Consider the following 20414-nt stretch of genomic DNA (forward strand, 5'->3'; position numbering starts at 1 on the left):
ACTCTTCGTGACCCCATGAACTGAAGCATGCCAGGCTTTGCTGTCCTTGACCATCTCCTGGAGTTTGCTCAGATTCATGTCTACTGAGTCGATGAAGCCATCCAACCATCTCATCCTCTGTCAACCCCTTCTCTTCCTGCCTTCAGTCTTTACCAGCATCAGGGTCTTTTCCAATGAGTCAGCTCTTTGCATCAGGTGACCAAAGTATTGGAGCTTCAGTCCTTCCAGTCATTGTTCAGGACTGATTTCCTTTAGGATTCACTGACTTGATCTTTTTGCTGTCCAAGGGCTGCTCAAGAGTCTTTTGTAGCACTACAGTTTGAAAGCATCAATTCTTTGGCACTCAGATTTCTTCTTATCCAACTCTCACAGCCATACTTGACTACTGGAAAAACCATAGCTTTGACTATACAGACTTTTGTCAGCAACGTGATGTCTCTGCTTTTTAATAGACTGTCTAGGTTTGTCATAGCCTTCCTTCCAAGGAGCAAGTGTCTTTTCTATAATGTCATCCAGATCCCTTCTATCCACTGTCCCTTAACCCTTGACACTTATTCATCTGTTCTCCATCTCTATAGTTTTGCCATTTCAAGAATGTTCTATGAATGTATTCATCCAGAGAGTGAGTTTGGGGATTGACCTTTTTTCGCTCAGCATAATTCTCTAGAAATGCATCCAGGCTATTACATGTATCACAAGTTCAGTCCTTTTTATTACTGAGTAATATTTCATGGTGTGGCCGGTTTGCTTATTCATTCACCTACTGAAGGGCATCTGAGTTGTTTCTGGTTTAGGGCAATTAAAAATAAAAGCTGCTCTGAACATTGTGTACCAACTTCTGTGTAAACATAACCTATCTCTTCTCTGTCCCAGAGGGCAAGTGCAGGTCATACAGTAGTTGTATGTTTAGTTTTGTTAAGAAAATGTCAAAAGCACTGTTCTGTTTTACATTCCCACCAGCAGTGTGAGTAAGCTAATTTCTCTACATCTTTTCCAGCATTTGGGGTTGTCACTTTTTTTTTTTTTTAGCTTTTTTGATAAGTGTGCAGTGATATTTCAGTGTGGTTCATTTGCATTTCCCAATGACTCATGTAGCTCAGCATCTTTTCATGTGCTTGTCATCCATCTGTATATTCTCTTCAGTAAAATGTCTGCTCGTGGCAATCGCTGGGGGTCCAGTTGGTTAGGACTCAGCGCTTTCACTGCGGGGGCCTGGATTCAGTCCCTGATCAGGAACCAAGATCCCACAAGCCAAAACAACTAGATGAATAAATGTCTGTGCCCTGCCCATTTTCAAATTGAGTTGTTCTGTTTTTTACTGTTGAGTTTTTACTATTCTTTTCATTGTCTATTTTCAAGTCTTTGTCAGATACGTGATTTGCAAATATTTTTTTCCCCAGTCTATATACCTTTTTATCTCTTAACAGGATTTTTCTCAAAGGAAAAGTTCTACTTTTGATAAAGTGCAGTTTATCAATTTTCCCTTTTATGGATTGTTTTTGTTGTCAAGTCTGAGAACTCTCTGCCTAGCCCAAGAATCTGAAGATTTTCCTCTATTTTTTTCTAAGTTTTATAGTTTCCCATTTTACATCCAGAGTCCACTTTGCATTTGTTGTTGTTATTCAGTCACTAAGTCATGTCAAACTCTGTGACCCCGTGGACTGCAGCATGCCCGGCTTCCCTGTCCTTCACCATTTCCCGGAGTTTGCTCAAACTCATGTCCATTGAGTCGGTGATGCTATCCAACCATCTCATTGTCTGTCACCCCCTTCTCTTCCTGGCCTCAATCTTTCCCAGCATCAGGGTCATTTCCAATGAGTCAACTCTTTGCATCAGGTGGCCGAAGTATTGACACTTCAGCTTCAGCATCAGTCCTTCCAATGAATATTCAGGGTTGATTTCCTTTAGGATTGACTGGTTTAATCTCCTTGCAGTCCAAGGGACTCTCAAGAGTCTCCTCCAGGACCACAGTTCAAAAGCATCAATTCTTCAGTGTTTGTGTTCTTTATGGTTCAACTCTCACATCCATACATAATTACTAGACAAACCATAACTTTAACTCTACAGACCTTTGTCAGCAAAATGATATCTCTGTTTTTTAATATGCTGTCTAGGTTTGTCATAGCTTTCCTTCCAAGGAGTAAGTGTCTTTTAACTCCATGAATGTCTGCAGTCACTGTCCACAGTGATTTTGGGGTCCAAGAAAATAAAATCTTTCACTGCTTCCACTTTTTCCCCATCTATTTGCCATGAAGTGATAGGACCAGATGCCATGATCTTAGTCTGAATGTTGAGTTTTAAGCCAATGTTTTCACTCTCCTCTTTCACCCTCATCACAAGACTCTTATGAAAATGGTAGGGCTCACCATTTATATCTTTCTTTCACCAGGGTTTTGTAGTTTTCAACACACAACTTCTCCATATGTTTTATTTACACTTAGGTTATTTGAGTTTTTTTGTGTTTGTAAATGGTGCTGTGATTTTAATTTCAGTGTCTACATGGTCATTACTAGTGTATATAGATACAGTCAATTTATATATTTATCTTGTATACTGTGACCATGTTGAACTCACTTATTAGTTCTATTTTTATATTTTGCTGAATTCTAATTGCTAATAGTTTGTTAAGATTTTTTACATTCATGTTAATGGCAGATATTGATTTGCAGTTTTCTTTTTTTGTTGTCTTTGTTAGATTTGGTATCAGGTTAATACTAGTGTCACAAAGTGAATCAAAAGTGTACCCTTCTCTTCTATTTTCTAGAGGAAATTGTTAATTCTTGAAGGACTGATTAATTCTTCTTTAAATGTTTGGTAAAATTCTCCAGTGAAACCATTTGTACCTGGAAATTTCTTTGGAGGGACTTTTTAAATAAGCACAATTTCCTTAATAGTTAACAGACTGTTCAAATTGCGTGCTTCATATTGGATGAGTGTGGTAGTTCATACTTTTCTAGGGTCTGGTCCATTTTCGTCTAGGATGTCAAGATTATGTGTTTAGAGTTGGTTTTAGTGTTTCCTTGTTACCCTTTTGATGTCTGCAAGGCCTGTAATGCTGTCTCCCCTTTCATTCCAGGTCCTGGTGATCTGTATCTTCTCTCTGTGTTTCTTAGTCTTCCAGGGATTTGTCAATTTATTGATATCTTTAAATAACCAGTTCTTTGCTTCATTGATTATCCGTGTTGTTTTTGTTTTCTATTTCATTGATTCTGCTTTTTATTATATCCTTCCTTCTGCTGTTCTTGTGGGTTTATTTTTGCTTTTCTTTTTCTGGGTTCTTAGATTATGGAGTTAAGAGTTTTCCTCTGTGCGAATGCAAGCATACATTGCTATAGATATTCCTCTCAGCACTGCTTTAGCTGTGTCCCACAGCTAAATTTTCACGTGTTGTATTTTCATTTTCATTCTACTTGGCAGAAAACAGCAAAATTCTGTAAAGCAGTTACCATTCAGTGTCTGTTTTTATATCCCTTAAGACTTCCTCTTTGACCCATGTATTCCTTAGAAGTGTGTCGTTTAGCCAAAGTGTTTGAAGATCTTGCTGTTACTGATTTCTAGTTTGATTCTCTTTAAGGTCATAAGCCATACTCTATTTGGTTGTGGTTCTTTTAAATTTGTTGTGGGTTTTGTGTATGTGTGGACCAACATATGGTCTATTTTGGTATATGCTTCATAGGCACAGGGCTTCCCTTGTGGCTCAGCTGGTAAAGAATATGCCTGCAATGTGGGAGACCTGGGTTTGATCCCTGGGTTGGGAAGATCCCCTGGAGAAGGTAAAGGCTACCCACTCCAGTATTCTGGCCTGGAGAACTTCATGGACTATATAGTCCATGGGTTCGCAAAGAGTCGGACACACCTGAGCGGCTTTCATTTCACTTCACAGTCACCTGAAAAGAATGTGCATTCTACAACTGTTGATGGACTTTTAAATATATGTCAAGACTGAGACAGACCACTAACTCTTGAAGGTTATATGATACACCTTTGCCCAAGATCTCAGAGTATGTGATCTAAAATACTGCTGAGTTCACCAAGGAGGCCTGTGAAGCCTTCTCACTGGTGGTTCTTGTCAGTGGAGCCACCATTTTTCTTCCCTGGGGGGTCTGGTCCTCTCTGAAGGATAGGACTTTGATCAGCTCAACACATGGCTCAATAAAGTTTCCTGGCTGACATTTTTACCCTTGTATTTCCAAGAGATATAACGGGACATCATTTTCCTTCTCATCAAATCATAGGATGCTAAAGCCAGAGGAAACCTTGGATCATCTGGTCTACCCTTTCATTTGGCAGGTGAAGGAATGAGGTCCTAGAGGTTATTTTAGATTATTTTTTAAAATGCTTTTGTGAAATTAACATAAGTTGTTATAGAAGTATATTAGATATACAGAAACAAAAATAAGGAAAAAAGCTTATATATAATCTTACAACCAAAAAGTAACTACTATTATTATTTTGGAGTATACTCTCCCAAGTTTTAAGAAATGGAACCACACTGTCTTATGACTTTCTTAGTTTAATAATAGACATGAACATTTTTCTAAGATATTATTCCTAGTAGCAGAATATATTTCCACAGTACAGATACACCATCGTTTATATGGTATAAGTGATGTCCATTTGATGGACATATAGGCGATTACAGTTTTCACTGTGTTAAATAACGTTGTGATGAACATCTTTTGTGTCCATATGTATGGTTTTTCCTAGAATTAGAGACACTAAATCAGAGCACGTGAACATTTTTAGCTTTTGAGCCCTGTTGCCAAATTGGATTATTGGGGGTTTTGTTTGTCTGGACAGGCTTTGCTTGGTTTTGATTTGTGTCGGTTTTAGAGTCTATATGGAAGCTTATAAGTTCAGGAGGAGGCCTTGTTTAGGTCCCCAGAGTTTTAGGGTGTGGACTAAACAGCCACCTGGAACCAAGGGGAGAGCCCGCCCTTCCCAAGAGCATAGAGTGGCTGGATTTGTGCCATACATTCCACACCTTTCTATGAGGCATCCTGCACTGGGCCCGGTCAGGAAACAGGAAAATGGGCAGGTACATACAGCCTGGGGTCTGAACCTTGTAAACCCAGCCGCCCAGCCCAGTTTTATATGTGCCAGGCTACAGAGGGACAAACTCGCTCACCCCAGCCGCTTCCTGTCTCTGGGACCTACCGTGAGAACGGTGTGTGTTGCACTCAAAATATGCTTTGAACTTTCTGTCATAGTAATTGCCCCCATAAAATGGACCAGTGCACTGCATGAAAGTGTCCCATATTTAAAGACCAGTCCTGCCTGCTTTTATGACTGGTGCTGACTGCAGGAGGATCACAGCCCCAGCCATTCTGCCTAGGCACCGCTGAGAGCTGTCCCGGGGGACAGGGCATCTGAAGCTGGACGAGAAACCCGGGGCCCAGGAGAGGCCCTGCTGCTGACCAGTGGCCAGAGCACCCCCTGTCAGGTACCCAGGCAGCTCTTGGATGCAGTGTTGGGGTTCAGTCCACGGTCCACAGAGCACACCCTTTTCCATCAGTCTTTCTTTTCTCATCTGCAGAGAAAGAAGAACTGATCCAGAACGTGCTGACCCAGGTGGCAGAGCAGTTCTCAAGGTACAGAATCTTCTGGATACATCCTTTCCAGGGCTGGGTACTCTTTCTCCTCATGGCGAGTGGGCCCCTTGCCGTGAGGCTATCTCAGCTGATGGGCTGTCATCCATCACTTCCCCAGAGAAGCTACCTGCCTGGTGGGGTCCTTTGGGGAATTCTGTAACTAAGCCAGCATGCATGGGGTCCAGGAGATGCTCGCCTGCTGGTGCTTTCAGAGTAAGGACCCGCGTTGCTGAGAATGTCCTCAGCTGGCTCTTTGGGGCGAGGACTTCAGCCTATGGGAGTTGACAGCACAGAGATCCTGTGTGGATGTCTGACTCACTGTTCATTCTGAGTTATACTGCCGGTTCTGGAGTCAATGCTTTGCATTTTCTCAGTTACCTTCTATGGCATCTTACTGCCCCCCAGGTATTTGGAATGGGGAGAAGCCATAGGGTATTTTCTTAAAGCCCAGGAGTTGTTGAACTGATTGGGTTGGAGCCCAGAGAAGGGCACACCAGCTGCCTGAGGTGGTCTGTGCCCAGAAGGACATGGTGTGTGTGATGGGGGGGGAGGGTGCTGGTCCATGCCAGGGGTGAGCAGAGAACCCAGGTCCTCCCCAAAGAACATCTGCTCACTGGCCAGGTATGGGGAGTAATTGTGCCCACTCTGTGTTCCAGACTTGGAAAATACACCTTCGAGATAATTCCAGAGTGTGTCCTTTTCCTTCTCCCTGCCCGCCTCCAACTCCCATGAGTTCCTTAAAAACAACTCCTCTGTTTGGGCCCCTCACCAGCCCACCTGTGAGCCTCACCATGGCAAGGAGTCAGTCAGCAGATGTTGACTGAACCCACTTTAACTTGGAGAATTTGAGGAGTTATGTTGTTTTGTTTTTTTTCCTTCCCAGAGCTTTTAAAATCAACGAGCTGAAAGCTGAAGTTGCAAACCACTTGGCAGTGCTGGAGAAGCGCGTCGAATGTGAGTGGCATGTCGACGATGCCTTTTCACTGCTGTGTCTTTTAACCTCAGTGCAAATTAAACCACTTGGGCTGTTGGTGTGTGATGATGGCAGGGGAGGTGAGGCTCAGAGCGAATGTCTTGTCTTTGTCAAGTACTCAGTACTTACCTTTGAAATTAACAAAGGCTAGAAGAGTGATGAATCTTAAGCGTTTTATTCTGTTTGAGAAGTAACCCAGTAACTCGCAGCATGTTACAAGTATACAGTAATTTGCAATCCGGTACGTGTCATCACATGGTATGTGTCATGGTAGCACAGAAGAGCACAGAGGAAACTATGGAGCTTCCTAGACCGAGCCCCCCCCAGAGACAAACCTCTGCAGAATAGCTTGTGTGTGTGTCTTTTTACTTAAATGAGAACACACCAACCCATACTCTCTGGTTTCACAATTTTAGGGGAAGGTGTCTACTGAATGACCACCAATGACTGATTCTTGACTCAGTGACCAAGGAGCTAAAACTCTGGAAGATAACAGCTTCTAGTCAGTCACCCTTTGTGTCCCATCCATAAAATAAGGGGCAGTGCGTGAATTCCTTGTGGTCCACAATTCCCCACCCAGGGCCCAAAGAGATGGCTCTTTGTCAGTGTCAAGGCTAATGTCAAAGTTAATGGCTCCTAGGCACTGCATTTACTGACTTGTGGAGTGAGTAAACAGACTCCAGACGTGAGGCTGTCAGGATGGCATCACAGCCTCTACCTGACTAACTCATTGAAGGTCACTTTTCATACCTTGTATGAACTGCTTGATTTTTTCCAAGAAAAAAAAAATCACGATTGTGTCCAAAACCAATTCGTCTAAAGAACTTGAATCATGATTTACAGTCACCCTTTTCAAAGTGCGGCTGCTGCTGCTGCTAAGTCACTTCAGTCGTGTCTGACTCTGTGCAACCCCATAGACAGCAGCCCACCAGGCTCCCCCGTCCCTGGGATTCTCCAGGCAAGAACACTGGAGTGGGTTGCCATTTCCTTCTCCAATGTGTGAAAGTGAAGTCGCTCAGTTGTGTCTGACTCTTAGGACCCCATGGTCCGCAGCCTACCAGGCTCCTCCATCCATGGGATTTTCCAGGCAAGAGGACTGGAGTGGGGTGCCATTGCCTTCTCCATCAAAGTGCGGCAGCGTTTTTTAAATCCGTTTGTTCGTTAGAGCTGCAAAACAGTTATGTTTTCCCCATTGACAGTGAAGGAGCCAAAGATTAGGTGACCTGCTTGAGTTCATTCAGCAAATTGGAAAAGTAAATACCATAAAGAAAGCTGAGCTTCGAAGAATGGATGCTTTTGAACTGTGGCATTGGAGAAGACTCTTGAGAGTCCCTTGGACTGCAAGGCGATCCAACCAGTCAGTCCTAAAGGAAAACAGTCCTGAATATTCATTGGAAGGGCTGATGTTGAAGCTGAAGCTCCAATACCTTGGCCACCTGATAGGAAGAAATGACTCACTGGAAAAGACTGTAATGCTGAGAAAGATTGAGGGAAAGAGGGGAAGGGGTCAACAGAGGATGAGATGGCTGGATGGCACCATCAATTCAATGGACATGAGTTTGAGCAAACTCCGGGAGATAGTGAAGGACAGGGAAGCCTGGCATTGTGCAGTCCATGGGGTTGCAAAGAGTTGGACAAGACTTAGAGACTGAACAACAAGCCCTGGGGTCCTAGGGGGCAGCTCTCACCAGCACCTTTCACCATGAGGAGCTGGGGATTTGGGGGGAGGCTCCAGGAAGAGCAAGTTAGAAAGTGCTGTGGCAGCTGGCCTTATAGCCACTGCCACGGACACTGGTCGTGGCTGCATTGAGCAGAAAAGAGGCTTTGCCTCCAAGGGATTTTGGTGGGGGGTCCCTGGGTGCTGAGAGTGTCAGGACGAGGCTCCTCAGTAGCCGTGCAGCAGGAGCAATACCCCATACTCCACATAGAGCTGATGCAGTGAGAACTCGGATCTGGCAGATCTGAGCCCCAGATGTACAGTATCCCCAGCACCCCAAGATCAGTGCCAGAACCCCCACAGCTCGTGGCCACTGTGGCAAACATCAGGCTTCTTCTCTGTTTACCAGCTGCAGGTCCAGAGTCTGGACAGAGTGGACCCCGTGTCCACACACACACCCTGCCCCCTACCCCTGCCCACTGCAGGGAAGGCCAGAGAAACTGAGTATGTTGGTTTCCTGGGGTTGTCATGTCAAAGCACCCAAATGAGGGGGCTTAGAACAACAGCAATGAATTCTCCCACAGTCTGGAGGCCAGATGCCTGAGGTCAAGGTGCAGCAGGGCCAGTTCCTTCTGGAGGGATCCTGTCCCAAGCCTGCTGCGCCTTCCAGGCTGCCCTTGGGCTTGGCGTGTGGCCGTCACTGCAGGCTGCTGCTGCCTGCACTCAGCCTCCCCCTGCGCACCTTCGTACTCAGGTCTCCCTCTACCTTCCCGCATCAGGCACCTCTCTGTGGATTTTGAGCCCACCCTCACCCAGGACGATCTTATCTCAGGATCCACACTTGTGTTCTGGGGATCAGGATGTGAGCCTGTTCCTTTGTCGTTGTTCAGTTGGTCGGTTATGTCCGACTCTTTGCAGCCCATGGTCTGCTGAATGCCAGGTTCCTATGCCCTTCACTATCTCCTGGAGTTTGTTCAAACTCATGTCCATTGAGTCGGTGATGCCATCCAACCATCACGTCCTCTGTCGTCCCCTTCTCCTCCTGCCTTCAACCTTACCCAGCATGAGGATCTTTTCCAATGAGTCGGCTCTTCACATCAGGTGGCCAAAGGATTAGAGCTTCAGCTTCAGCATCAGTCTTTCCAATGAATATTCAGAGTTGATTTCCTTTAAGATTGACTGGTTTGATCTCCTTGCTGTTCAAGGGACCTTCAAGAGTCTCCTCCAGCACCACAGTTCAAAAGCATCCGTTCTTCAGCACTCAGCCTTCTTTACGGTCCAGCTCTCACATCTGTACATGACTACTGGAAAAACCATAGCTTTGACTAACCAGACCTTTGTTGGCAAAGTGATGTCTCTGCTTTTTATTACGCTCTCTAGATTCATCATAGCTTTTCCCTATGTCATTGCCTGTCTCTTACAGGGGCACAATTCAACCACTGCTGTGAGCGTTTGCTGTTTCATCTTCTGCAGTGGGAGGCAAGCCCCACTTCCCACCAAGCCCCATGGGGTAGAACTGTCCACACGTGGGAAGTGGTTCAGCCAGAGATCACAAAAAGCGTTCACTGCTGAGTCACTGCCTACACTTACACAGAAGAACCGTCTTCCAGTCACCACCTGGAGAGCAGATGCCTGGCGGGTGGAGGGGGGCGGCAGGTGCCTCCTGCTTTATCCTCCTCTCCTCCAGCTCCACTGGCCCCTCCCTGCACAGAAGCCAGCTCCAGGCCTTCCATTCTTTGTACACAGGCGTGTTAAAGAGGCCATTAATTAATTTCCAGAACTCCTGCCGAGAGCTGTGAGACTTCCGGTCTCTGGCCGTGAGAGCAGCAATCAGGCAGAGAAGTGTCTAAGTAGCTCATGGATTGAGGACCGTTAAAGGACAGAGCCGTGGTAACCATCTCCCCTGGCCTGTCCTTGCCCCAAATCCTCCAGAACTAACTCGAATCTCCTCCTAGGGCTCTTGTGTGAATCACAGAAGTCACACACATGCGCATAGGTTACCTGGAAGACACGGTCCAGGCTCACGAGATCACAGTTACTCGTGTTTTTACTAGTGGTGTTCATTCTAGCCCCGGAGACCCGGGCCCCGAACGGGAGGGGTGGAGGGGGCTTGGATTTCTCAGGGGGGACGAGAGGGTCAGGGTTATTTCGGTACCTCTCCCCATGTCAGCCCCCAGCACCGCCATCTCCTCCTGGCTGCCCGCTGTGCACACGAATGTGGGGTTCACACACCACAGGAGGTAGTTCTTGAGCCCCTTGAACTCCACTTGGCTTTAGGCCTGTCCTCTCCTGGCCCTTGTGGCTGACTGCTCCTCAGCTCCCCAGGCTCCACTGCTAACCTGGAAATGACCACTGTTGCCTCACCTGAGCTGAGCCCCCGGGACAGGGGGGTATGCGTTCCAAAGAGCCGCCCAGACGTAGCATTTGTGCCTCCCCCAAAGACATCACAGGGACCCTAGAAGTGGACAGGGGAGGCCCTCTGAAGAGGGGTCCAGCAGTCAGACCTCTGTCATCAGTCACTTGGGGAACTGGTCACCCCAGCCTCTCAGAGGACAGGGGAGGCCCTCTGAACAGGGGTCCGGCAGTCAGGCCTCTGTCATCAGTCACTTGGGGAACTGGTCACCCCAGCCTCTCAGAGGACAGGGGAGGCCCTCTGAACAGGGGTCCGGCAGTCAGGCCTCTGTTATCAGTCACTTGGGGAACTGGTCACCCCAGCCTCTCAGAGGACAGGGGAGGCCCTCTGAAGAGGGGTCTGGCAGTCAGACCTCTGTCATCAGTCACTTGGGGAACTGGTCACCCCAGCCTCTCAGAGGACAGGGGAGGCCCTCTGAACAGGGGTCCGGCAGTCAGGCCTCTGTCATCAGTCACTTGGGGAACTGGTCACCCCAGCTTCTCAGGAGGTCAGTCCTGACCCTCCACTGCTGCCAGAAGCAAGCCAGGCTGTGAGGGCTGCCAGGCTGCTCTACTAGGCCCGGCCGGATGCGGACACACACACACACACACACAGAGCTACAGAGGCACGCACACAGACACACACACACAGAGGCACACACGCACCCATACATGTAGACACACACAGAAACATAGGCACATGTACTCAATAGTACACAGGCCCTTACATACATACACATATGAACAGGCAAGCGCGCCGTGCTCACGCACATATGCGCTGGGTCTGGTGTGTCTGAGCTGCTCCTGACTGTTCTCTGCTTCTGAGGTCCAGCGGGGCACCCGCTAGAACTGCCCATCTGTAAACCACGTTACATTGGTCTGACTTGTGTTTGAATGGAATTTCCTGTTTTTTTTTTTTAACTTTCTCAAGCGTTTAATTTTTTGGAGTCAGATATAAATTTTGCTGCAGCTCTTAATTCACCTTAAAGGCTTTCCTTCCTTTTCTACAGAATGTTTTCCTTCTTCGGGAGGCTGGGGTCTCACTTAGGTGGAAGGCTGTTTTAAACACAGGACACCCAGGGCCTCCTCTTGCTTCCTGGCTGGAGGTGAACTGTCCAGGGCACCCCTCTCCCTCTCTCCCTTTCTTCTTGTTTGCAGGACGGGCCCGGGCACCCTGCAGGCACAGGGCAGCCCTGCTCCCATCCAGACTTTGTCCTTGCCCGTGCGTACTATGTGCTTAGTCTCTCAGTCATGTCTGACTCTTTGCGACCTCATGGGCTGTAGCCCACCAGGCTCCTCTGTCCATGGGATTCTCCGAGCAAGAATACTGGTGTGGGTAACTATTACCTTCTCCAGGGGATCTTCCTGACCCAGGGATCAAACCTGTGTCTCTTACATCTCCTGCATCAGCAGGTGAGTTCTTTACCACTAGCGCCACCTGGACGCGAGTTCCATCCCTGGATCAGGAAAATCCCCTGGAAAAAGGCATGGCAACCCACTCCAGTGTTCTTGCCCAGAGAACCCCATGGACAGAGGAGCCTGGCAAGTCTACAGTCCCTGCCCAGGCCTGGCCCAAAACCTAAAGACCGGAGAGCTGGCCCCAGGGGCCTGAATTTACAGCCAGGTCAAGCAAACAACCCAGAGGACTGAGACCAAACCTTGCTTTTCTTTTTGTCACTCGGGAAATGTGCCTTATGCAAATTCCTTAGCAGAGTTCTTGGCAGAAATGCTGAAACACAGCTCTATTCCTACGTGTCTGTAAACAATTTTCAAAGCTCTGCAGGCCCACTAGGGCCCGGCCTGCCCACAGTAGCCTCGCAGGAGAGCCCGACGGGACTGGGGGAGGAGAGAACAGGACAGAGCTGCCTCCATGACCACCCTCTTGCTCCTGCTCACTGAGGTCCCATTCCTGAGCCAGCATCCCTCTTAGTGAATCATTCCTGAACATTCTCCTCCAGGGCAGCTGTGACCTGCAAAGGCCCACAGAGTCACTTCTAAAGTCCGAGAGAGGCCAGCAGAGTCCATGTGATGCTCAGGCCGCTAGTCTGGGGCTCTGGTCTGTGTCACCTGTGTTTAAAGCTTGGAACTGATGAGTGGGCCGAGATGTGGGCAGCTGACATCCGTCCCCACCATGGGGCCTCACTGGGTCACCACAGGACCTGGGGGAAGCCCAGCGCAGTCGGCCTTCTCCCTCCCCAGGATCTTCCAAAAGGGAGCCTGGTGTCCAGCAAGGCCTGGGAGGGGCTGCCCCAGGTCCATGCGTGCCTGCATCTGCCCAGCACCTCCCAGCTTCCTCCCTGCGCTCTGGCACTTCAATCCCATGACATGTTGTTTTCTCATCCATTGATGAATGCACTTTTTGCCATCTCATTGCTCACCGTCAATTTCCTTGGCAACCAGGGTCCATTTCATAAACATCTCTGCTGTAAATTCTGGATCTCTGAGATTCAGATAAGTGATACCATACCGTGTAGCCCAAAAGACTGAATCTTAACATCACCCCCAATAAATGGCCAAGGACTCTGATCTACATCAATTCCAATATCCATTCGGTCAAACATCAGGCAGCCACCAAGAACTGTGAGCTAGTGGGCAGCTGCTAACAGGAGCATCCTTAACCTTGATGATGGAAAAAAGCAAATGAGAAAACAGAGCGGCATAATCTCCAAATTTGTCTTTTTTTAAAAAAAAAAATTTTTTTATGTGAATCATTTTTAAATTCTTTATCTGATTTGTTACAGTATTGTTTCTATCTTATGTTTTGGTCTTTTGGCTTCGAGGCATATTGGCTCTTAGCTCCCCAACCAGGTATTGAACCCCGGGCCCCCTGCATTGAAAGATGAAACCTTAACCACTGGATTGGCAGGAAAATCTCCTGTCTCTTTAAAAATAAGAGTAAATAGATAGATATTAAGAATGCATGGGGGTGGGAGAGAAATGCCTGGAAGGATACATACACACACACACACACATATATATAACATTGTTGTTGTGATTCAGTCGTTCAGTCACGTCTGACTCTTTGTGACCCCATGGACTGTAGCATGACAGGCTTCCCTGTCCTTCACTATCTCCCGGAGCTTGCTCAAACTCATCCCCATCGAGTCGGTGATACCGTCCAACCATCTTATCCTCTGTCATCCCCTTCTCCTCCTGCCTTCCATCTTTCCTAGCATCAGGGTCTTTTCCAATGAGTTGGCTCTTGGCATCAGGTGGCCACAGTATTGGACCTTCAGCCTCAGCATCAGTTCCTCCAATGAATATTCAGGATTAATTTCCTTTAAGATTGACTGGTTTGATCTCCTTGCAGTCCAAGGAACTCTCAAGAGTCTTCTCCAACACCATATAATAGTAAATGAATTCTCTCTGGCCCAATGGGCTCAGGGATACATTTTTAAATACTCTTCTTTGATAGGCCCTGTATTTGCTCCATTTTCTATAGTAGTCATAGGTTATTTTGCATTCAGAAAAGTGATGCTGGAAACGTAATGAATGTAACCGTGGACCCTGACTGGCAGGGCACCGCCGCCCTGTTTGGACTATCCAGCATGGTCTGTCTCTTCCCCACATGGATTCCCTTTTTGGATCCAAGTCTAGGCCACATGCCAGGTCCCTTCTCCAGCTGTATTCCCCTTTCTGAAATGTTCTGCCTGTCACATGTTAGCAACCCTTTCCTGGACCCCTTCCTGCCACTGATGTTGACTCCACTGTATGACCCAGTGACAGATGTGGCTGTGATGTCATCCCCTCCTCCGAGGGGTGAGCGTCTTGCAGTGAGACCGAGGCTGAAGAGTGCCTGGGCGGGTGCACGCTCCTGGTCCCAATGCAAACCTTGACGGTGTGTGTTGCTGCACTTCTTCTTGGGAGTGGACCCAAGCTTCCATCCACCTCCTAACAGGGTCCATGATGCAAGAAAAGACTGAGAGCATCCGACCCCAAAGGAAGATATGGGGTCCCGATGGGAGCTCGAAGTACCGATGTCATTTCCTCCACCCCCTCCACCTCACTGCCCCGCTTCCTGGTACAGATTGGCATCCCACATGGCACAGAAGCAGGTCACCAGGACCAGATTCAAAGATCAAATCCTCCAGATTCCTGCCGCACAGATGGAAAGAGGCCATGGTTTCACAAAGCCTAGCCCCTGCTTGGCCCCTGACCCTGAAATGTTTAGAAAATCTGCCCAGGGAGGTTCTAGTTCCTGCCTGTCTGCCCAGGGCGGTGCTGGGAAAATTTCCACCGCTGTGAGCTCCAGAGCTGCTGACAGCTCCTCCCAGCAGGGAGGGGATTAATGGAAATGAGCGGAAGTCACCGAGCTGCTTTGTTTTTCTTTTAGAAATCATCTGCATTTTATTTTTAGCCATATTCAGAGCCACGCTCGATGAAAAGGGGGATGAGTGGCATCGTGGGTAGTATCTTTTTACATAAAAATCGAGGTGTGATTACAAAGTAACAAAGCTCATCTTTTTTATTGCTTATGAACTGACTCTAGTCTGAAAGCCTTTCCGAAGCTGGCAGCATTTCTGGGCTAAATTCGCACCTGCCAAGTGTGTATGTCTTGAAGTTGAATACTCGATTGTGGGTGTAAGCGCCAGTTCATCCTTTGATGAAAAACAAAATAGTAGTGTTCCGACTTAAGGGACCCCCCCCCTCGCCACAGCACCCCGGAAGTATGACCAAGCCTGGGGTCCTTTTCCTGGCCTGTTCATTTCTCACCATTTCAAGTCTGGACTTCTGGTTTACTGCTCTACAGGACCTTAAAGTGCAAAGCTCCTTATCTTAATGAAATTTCCATTCTCGCTGGGAAGCTGTGATTTTGCCCCCTGAAACTTCTGTTGCATTTTAATACCCTGGGAACACATAACCCCCTTTTTCTTTGAGGGATAAAAGACACTCTGGCCCGGATCCTCAGCTGGTACTTAGGGGTATGGAGAGAAAGCAAGAAGTGGGTGAGCACAGAGTGGAGATTCATGGAGTGGGGAAGGGGAGGAGCTTCCATCCTAGAAAGATCACGGGTCTGAATGCGATGAACAGGCGTGTGTCGGGGGGCAGCTGTGTTTCAGCTGAGTGAGGCGAAGGCCAGAGAATCAGCAGGGTGGGCGGGAGTGGGAACCAGTGTCTGAGCCAGGCTCCCCTCCTTCCCACTCACCAGTGGACATGGGAGCCGTGGGCTAACCCCCAGTTACCAGCCTTCCCATCCTCCGCCGTGTATCCATGGTAACCCCCTTGTTTCTCTTGGTCCCCAGTGGAAGGACTAAAAGTGGTGGAGATTGAGAAATGCAAGAGTGACATTAAAAAGATGAGGGAGGAGCTGGCAGCCAGAAGCAACAGGTAAGGTCTGCGCCGGGGGAGGCGCGGGCAGACGGCTGGGGGAGAGCACTGCATAGCCATATGGGCCGGAGGGGGCCCTGGGCTTTTTTTTCCCCAGAAGCGAGGCTGAAGAATCTGGTTCAGCTGGGCTTGGGTGGGCACCGTCTGGGATCTGCTTTTCAGTTACACAGCTTTCTTCTCATAAAAGAGAGTTTATGGCCGTGGGAGGCGGGGAGGATGACGTCACAGAAGAGGAGAGGAAGCGTCCTACAGAAAATGGTTAAGATTCACACCCTCAGCTTGAACAAAGTCAACATTGATTATTTTGAAAAAGGGACCAATTAAAGGAGAAGGGCCTTTGGCTTCCAGAGGACACATGTCCTGGAGCCTCAGAGGCCCCGCTTTCAAATGAACGTCCCCACAGCACAGAGTCGGAGAAGGCAATGGCACTCCACTCCAGTACTCTTGCCTGGAAAATCCCATGGACGGAGGAGCCTGGTAGGCTGCAGTCCATGGGGTCCCTCAGAGTCAGACACGGCTGAGCGACTTCACTTTCACTTTTCACTTTCATGCATTGGAGAAGGAAATGACAGCCCACTCCAGTGTTCTTGCCTGGAGAATCCCAGGGACGGGGGAGCCTGGTGGGCTGCCGTCCATGGGGTCGCACAGAGTTGGACACGACTGAAGTGACTTAGCAGCAACAGCGCAGAGTGGCCAGTCAGGGGAGCAATACCACAGTCTGGACACAGAAGTCACTTGTCCCTCGGAACAAGGGTCCCTCCATGCGTGCCCTTGGGGAGCCAGGGTGAGATGCCCAGGCTGCCAAAATCCATGAAAAAACACCCCAAGCACTTGGAGAGTGGGGTTTCGGGTGCAGCTGGACCCCTGGCCGAAACTGGGGTCAAAGCAGATGTTCAGGTTGGGGGTGGAGACGTCCCTGTTAGCCGAGATGATTCGGGGCGTGATGCCTGCCTGGAGCACTTGCTGTGTGCAGGGCTGTGCTGGGCGCTCTCTGACGCGAGCAGCTCTGCCTCTGCCCTCCGGGGTTGCTTCATGCCCACGGTCACCCGTCCAGAGCCCGCATGGTGATGATGTGGCCTGTCACCCCCAGAACCCCTTGCCACTAAGGTGGCTGAGGTTGCGCTGGGCCTAATGGGACTTAACAGGACTCTTGGGTCCACTCACAAACCTGTGCAGACACACCGGATCGTCTTACAAGGCCGCCTGACACCCTGAAGGTCATTCCCAGAATTTTCAAAATTGAGGGCAACCTGCTTAGTGGGGAGGGTGGCTGAGTGTGGGGCCTCTGGGCCAGGAGGGGACAGGGAAGCTGGTGGTCCCGTCAGAGAGTGGTGAGGCTGGCAGCCTTGGAGTGAGCTCGGGACTAGCCCAATGAGCACAGAGCCACGTTGGCATGTCTTCCCAGGACCACGCCATGTTCATGTCATACTTGTCGTCTAGTTTGGATTCTCTGAGACCAGCCTGGGACTGGCTGCCTGTGGCCCAGTGCCATGTCTGCTGCAGCGAGAGGGGGCAGGGGTGTGCTCTGGGCCCTGTCGCCCACCTTCCCTCTGTGGAATCGCCTCACCCACAAACATGTTGCATCCGTGGAGCCCACAGAGCACTTTTGGGAGACAGATTGGTTTTTTTGAGGTATAATTGGTTCCCAGGTGGCGCAGGGGTAAAGAGTCTGCCTGTACCACAGGAGATGCAGGTTTGATCCCTGGGTCGGGAAGATCCAAACTAGATTCCCCGGAAAAGAAAATGACAACCGGCTCCAGGATCCTTGCCTGGGAAATCCCCTCGACAGAGGAGCCTGGTGGGCTGCAGTCCATGAGGTTGCAAAGAGTTAGACATGATGTAGCAACTGAGCACACACGTTAGTTGAAGGTGTGCATAGTAGGAGGGGTTTTATAATGCAGCCTGTCATCCCTTCTCAGATGACTGACTCCTGCCACTTCCTGGAACAGCCTGGGTGAGTCATGAGCCCCACCAGCCAGTCCTGCCCCCGCCAGATTGCAGGCGCCCTCGTCTGTACAGAGCCTGGTGGGGGCAGGGGTGAGGCAGCGCTTCCGGTATGGTCTCTGACATGCACTGGCCATTCAGTTCGGGTCGCAAGAGAAAAATCAGAACTTCATCCAGGTTGCGTTAGTTTCTTGTGGCTGCTATAACAAAGTACCACTAACTGAGGGCTGAAAACAGTTTATTTTCCCACAGTTCTGAGGGTTAGAAGTCTGAAACAAAGGTGTCAGGAAAGCCAGACTCGCCAGGAATGCTCTCGGGGGACCTGTTCCAGGCCTCTCTTCCAGCTTCTGGGGGTGTCAGTGATTCTTGGGGCTCCTTGGCTTGCAGGGCATCACTCCAGGGTCTGCCTCTGTCTCCGCATGGCCTTTCTCTGTGTGTCTATCTCTGTGTCCAAGTGTCCCCTGTGACCAGTCAACTCACATGGATGTGAGAGCTGGACAGTAAAGAAGGCTGAGTCCCAAAGAATGGATGCTTTTGAACTGTGGTGCTGGAGAAGACTCTTGAGTGTACCTTGGACAGCAAGATCAAACCAGTAAATCCTAAAAGAAATCAACCCTGAATTTTCACTGGAAGGAAGGACTGATGCTGAAGCTGAAGTTCCAATACTTTGGCCACCTGATGTGAAGAGCTGACTAATTGGAAAGAACCCTGATGCTGGGAGAGATTGAGGGCAAGAGGAGAAGGGGGCGACAGAGGATGAGTTGGTTGGATGGCATCACTAATTCAGTGGACATGAACTTGGGCAAACTCTGGAAGATAGTGAAGGACAGGGAACCCTGGCGTGCCTCAGTCCATGGGGAGGTTGGGGCTGAGGGTGGGGGCAAAGAATCAGATGTGACTTGGCGACTGAACAACAATAGTCATACTGGGTGAGGGGTCACCTTCCTCCAACATGGCAGATCTGAACTCGTTACGTGTGACAGCCCTGTTCCAAATGAGGTCACAGTCAGAGGCGCTGTTAGGACCTCAGGGTATGAGGACACATAAGGGGCATAACATACCACATGGAGAAGACCCGCCTGATCTCAGAGCACAGGGTAGACGAGATGTCCCCTGCAGGTGCCTCTCTGGGGCAGAGAGAGCTGAGCTGGGCTCAGCCAAGTGTTGAAGCCCCTTCCATATGCCGCCCCCCACCAGAAGTGCATTCTTGGAGTTCACAGTGCCGCGGTAATCTGAAGAGGTGTTCTCCCTATATCGTAACCAAGTCTAGAGCGATGTCATCTCAGTCAGCAGTTTTCACAGCCACCTTGTAGGTGAGAGAGGAGTAATTGTAACTCTTCAATCAAAAATAGAGTAGCGTAAAGTCTCAAACATTCCCGACACAATTGGGAAAAGGAAATCTAGCCTCCTGGGCGTAGGTCTGATCCACAGCAGGATCACCCACCTAAGACCCTGGCCCAGGAATCTGGCGGCACCCTGTGCCCCATACAAACAGCCCTGCCCTTTTCTATATGGAGAAATTGACTCAGATGGAGGGTAAGTCGTTTGCACTGCCCCGCACAGTCTCTGTGGATGCCAGGGTTCCATACTAACTAATCACACAGAGGGTCAGGCCATTCAGCGTCCTGGGAGCTGGCTTGTTACCTGGGACCAGCTTTGTTACCTGGGATCACACAACTGAGCAGCTCTTTCTGACAATGTCAGCCCAGCTGGGCAGTGGTCCTGCCTATGGCGGGACTGAGAGAGGAACAAAGGTCCCAGCCCGGGCAAGCCCAGCTCTGTACCCACTCGGGTGGTCAGTGAGTCTGAAGTGATGACCACCATCAGCCACCCATGAGCACACCCCAGTGTGGCCTTGGAGCCAGGGCTCTGCATGGACCAAAACCATCTTCCCCCAGGGAACAACAGGATAGTGGTTGGGTTGGATCAGACTCAGACCCACAGACACCCTCGAAGCAGGCAAGAGTACCGTGAGACCCAGGCCTTGGGTTTCTCTTGGCTTTTCCCCAAGAGGAAAGAAGGCAAATCGCCTGCCCAGCTGTAGGGCAAGGTCCGACTCCACTGAGCACGTGTCCACAGAGTGGAGCTGGCAGGTTCATCCCAACGGGGCTCTGCAGGAACACTCGCAGCAGCATCCCTGGAGCCCACCATCTCTGCTTCTGTCCCAGACACGTGGCCTCAACCACTGCACTGAGCCCCAGGAGAGGGAGGGCTGGGAGTGCAGAACACAAAAGCAAAAGCCAGCCCCAAATGGAAAAGGAGAGACACCATGCCAGAGGCTCTGTCAGCTGGAGGATGCTGGTTCCCCGTGGCAACAGACACAGAGGGAGCCGGCAGGGGCACCTGGCCGACGTGGGCAGGCCCTGGCAGGACCTCCCAACACTGGGGTTTTTGTGCAAGCAGAGAGATCCCAGCAGTCAAACCATCCTGGATGGCAGAAGCTCACACAGTCCTCCTGGGAAAGGTTCACAGCCAGCCTGCACAGCACGCGTGCGGATGTTGGTTCAGAAGAGGTTAAAAGCACGAGAAG

At 49.4% G+C, this 20414-nt stretch overlaps 1 protein-coding gene across 7 annotated transcripts in view; it reads left to right on the forward strand.

Annotated features, from left to right (window-relative positions):
• The window catches only part of PDE9A (phosphodiesterase 9A), a 105331-nt gene that overhangs the window by 62532 nt on the left and 22385 nt on the right, over positions 1–20414 (forward strand). For all 7 annotated transcript variants that reach the window (XM_070466820.1, XM_070466822.1, XM_070466821.1 and 4 more), the window contains 3 exons: positions 5537–5591; positions 6475–6545; positions 15856–15940. In XM_070466820.1, the coding sequence (XP_070322921.1) occupies positions 5537–5591; positions 6475–6545; positions 15856–15940 (211 nt within the window). The remainder of the gene's footprint in view (positions 1–5536; positions 5592–6474; positions 6546–15855; positions 15941–20414) is intronic.

Source organism: Odocoileus virginianus, chromosome 4 (genome assembly GCF_023699985.2).
Source record: "Odocoileus virginianus isolate 20LAN1187 ecotype Illinois chromosome 4, Ovbor_1.2, whole genome shotgun sequence".
NCBI classification, from domain to species: Eukaryota; Metazoa; Chordata; class Mammalia; order Artiodactyla; family Cervidae; genus Odocoileus; species Odocoileus virginianus.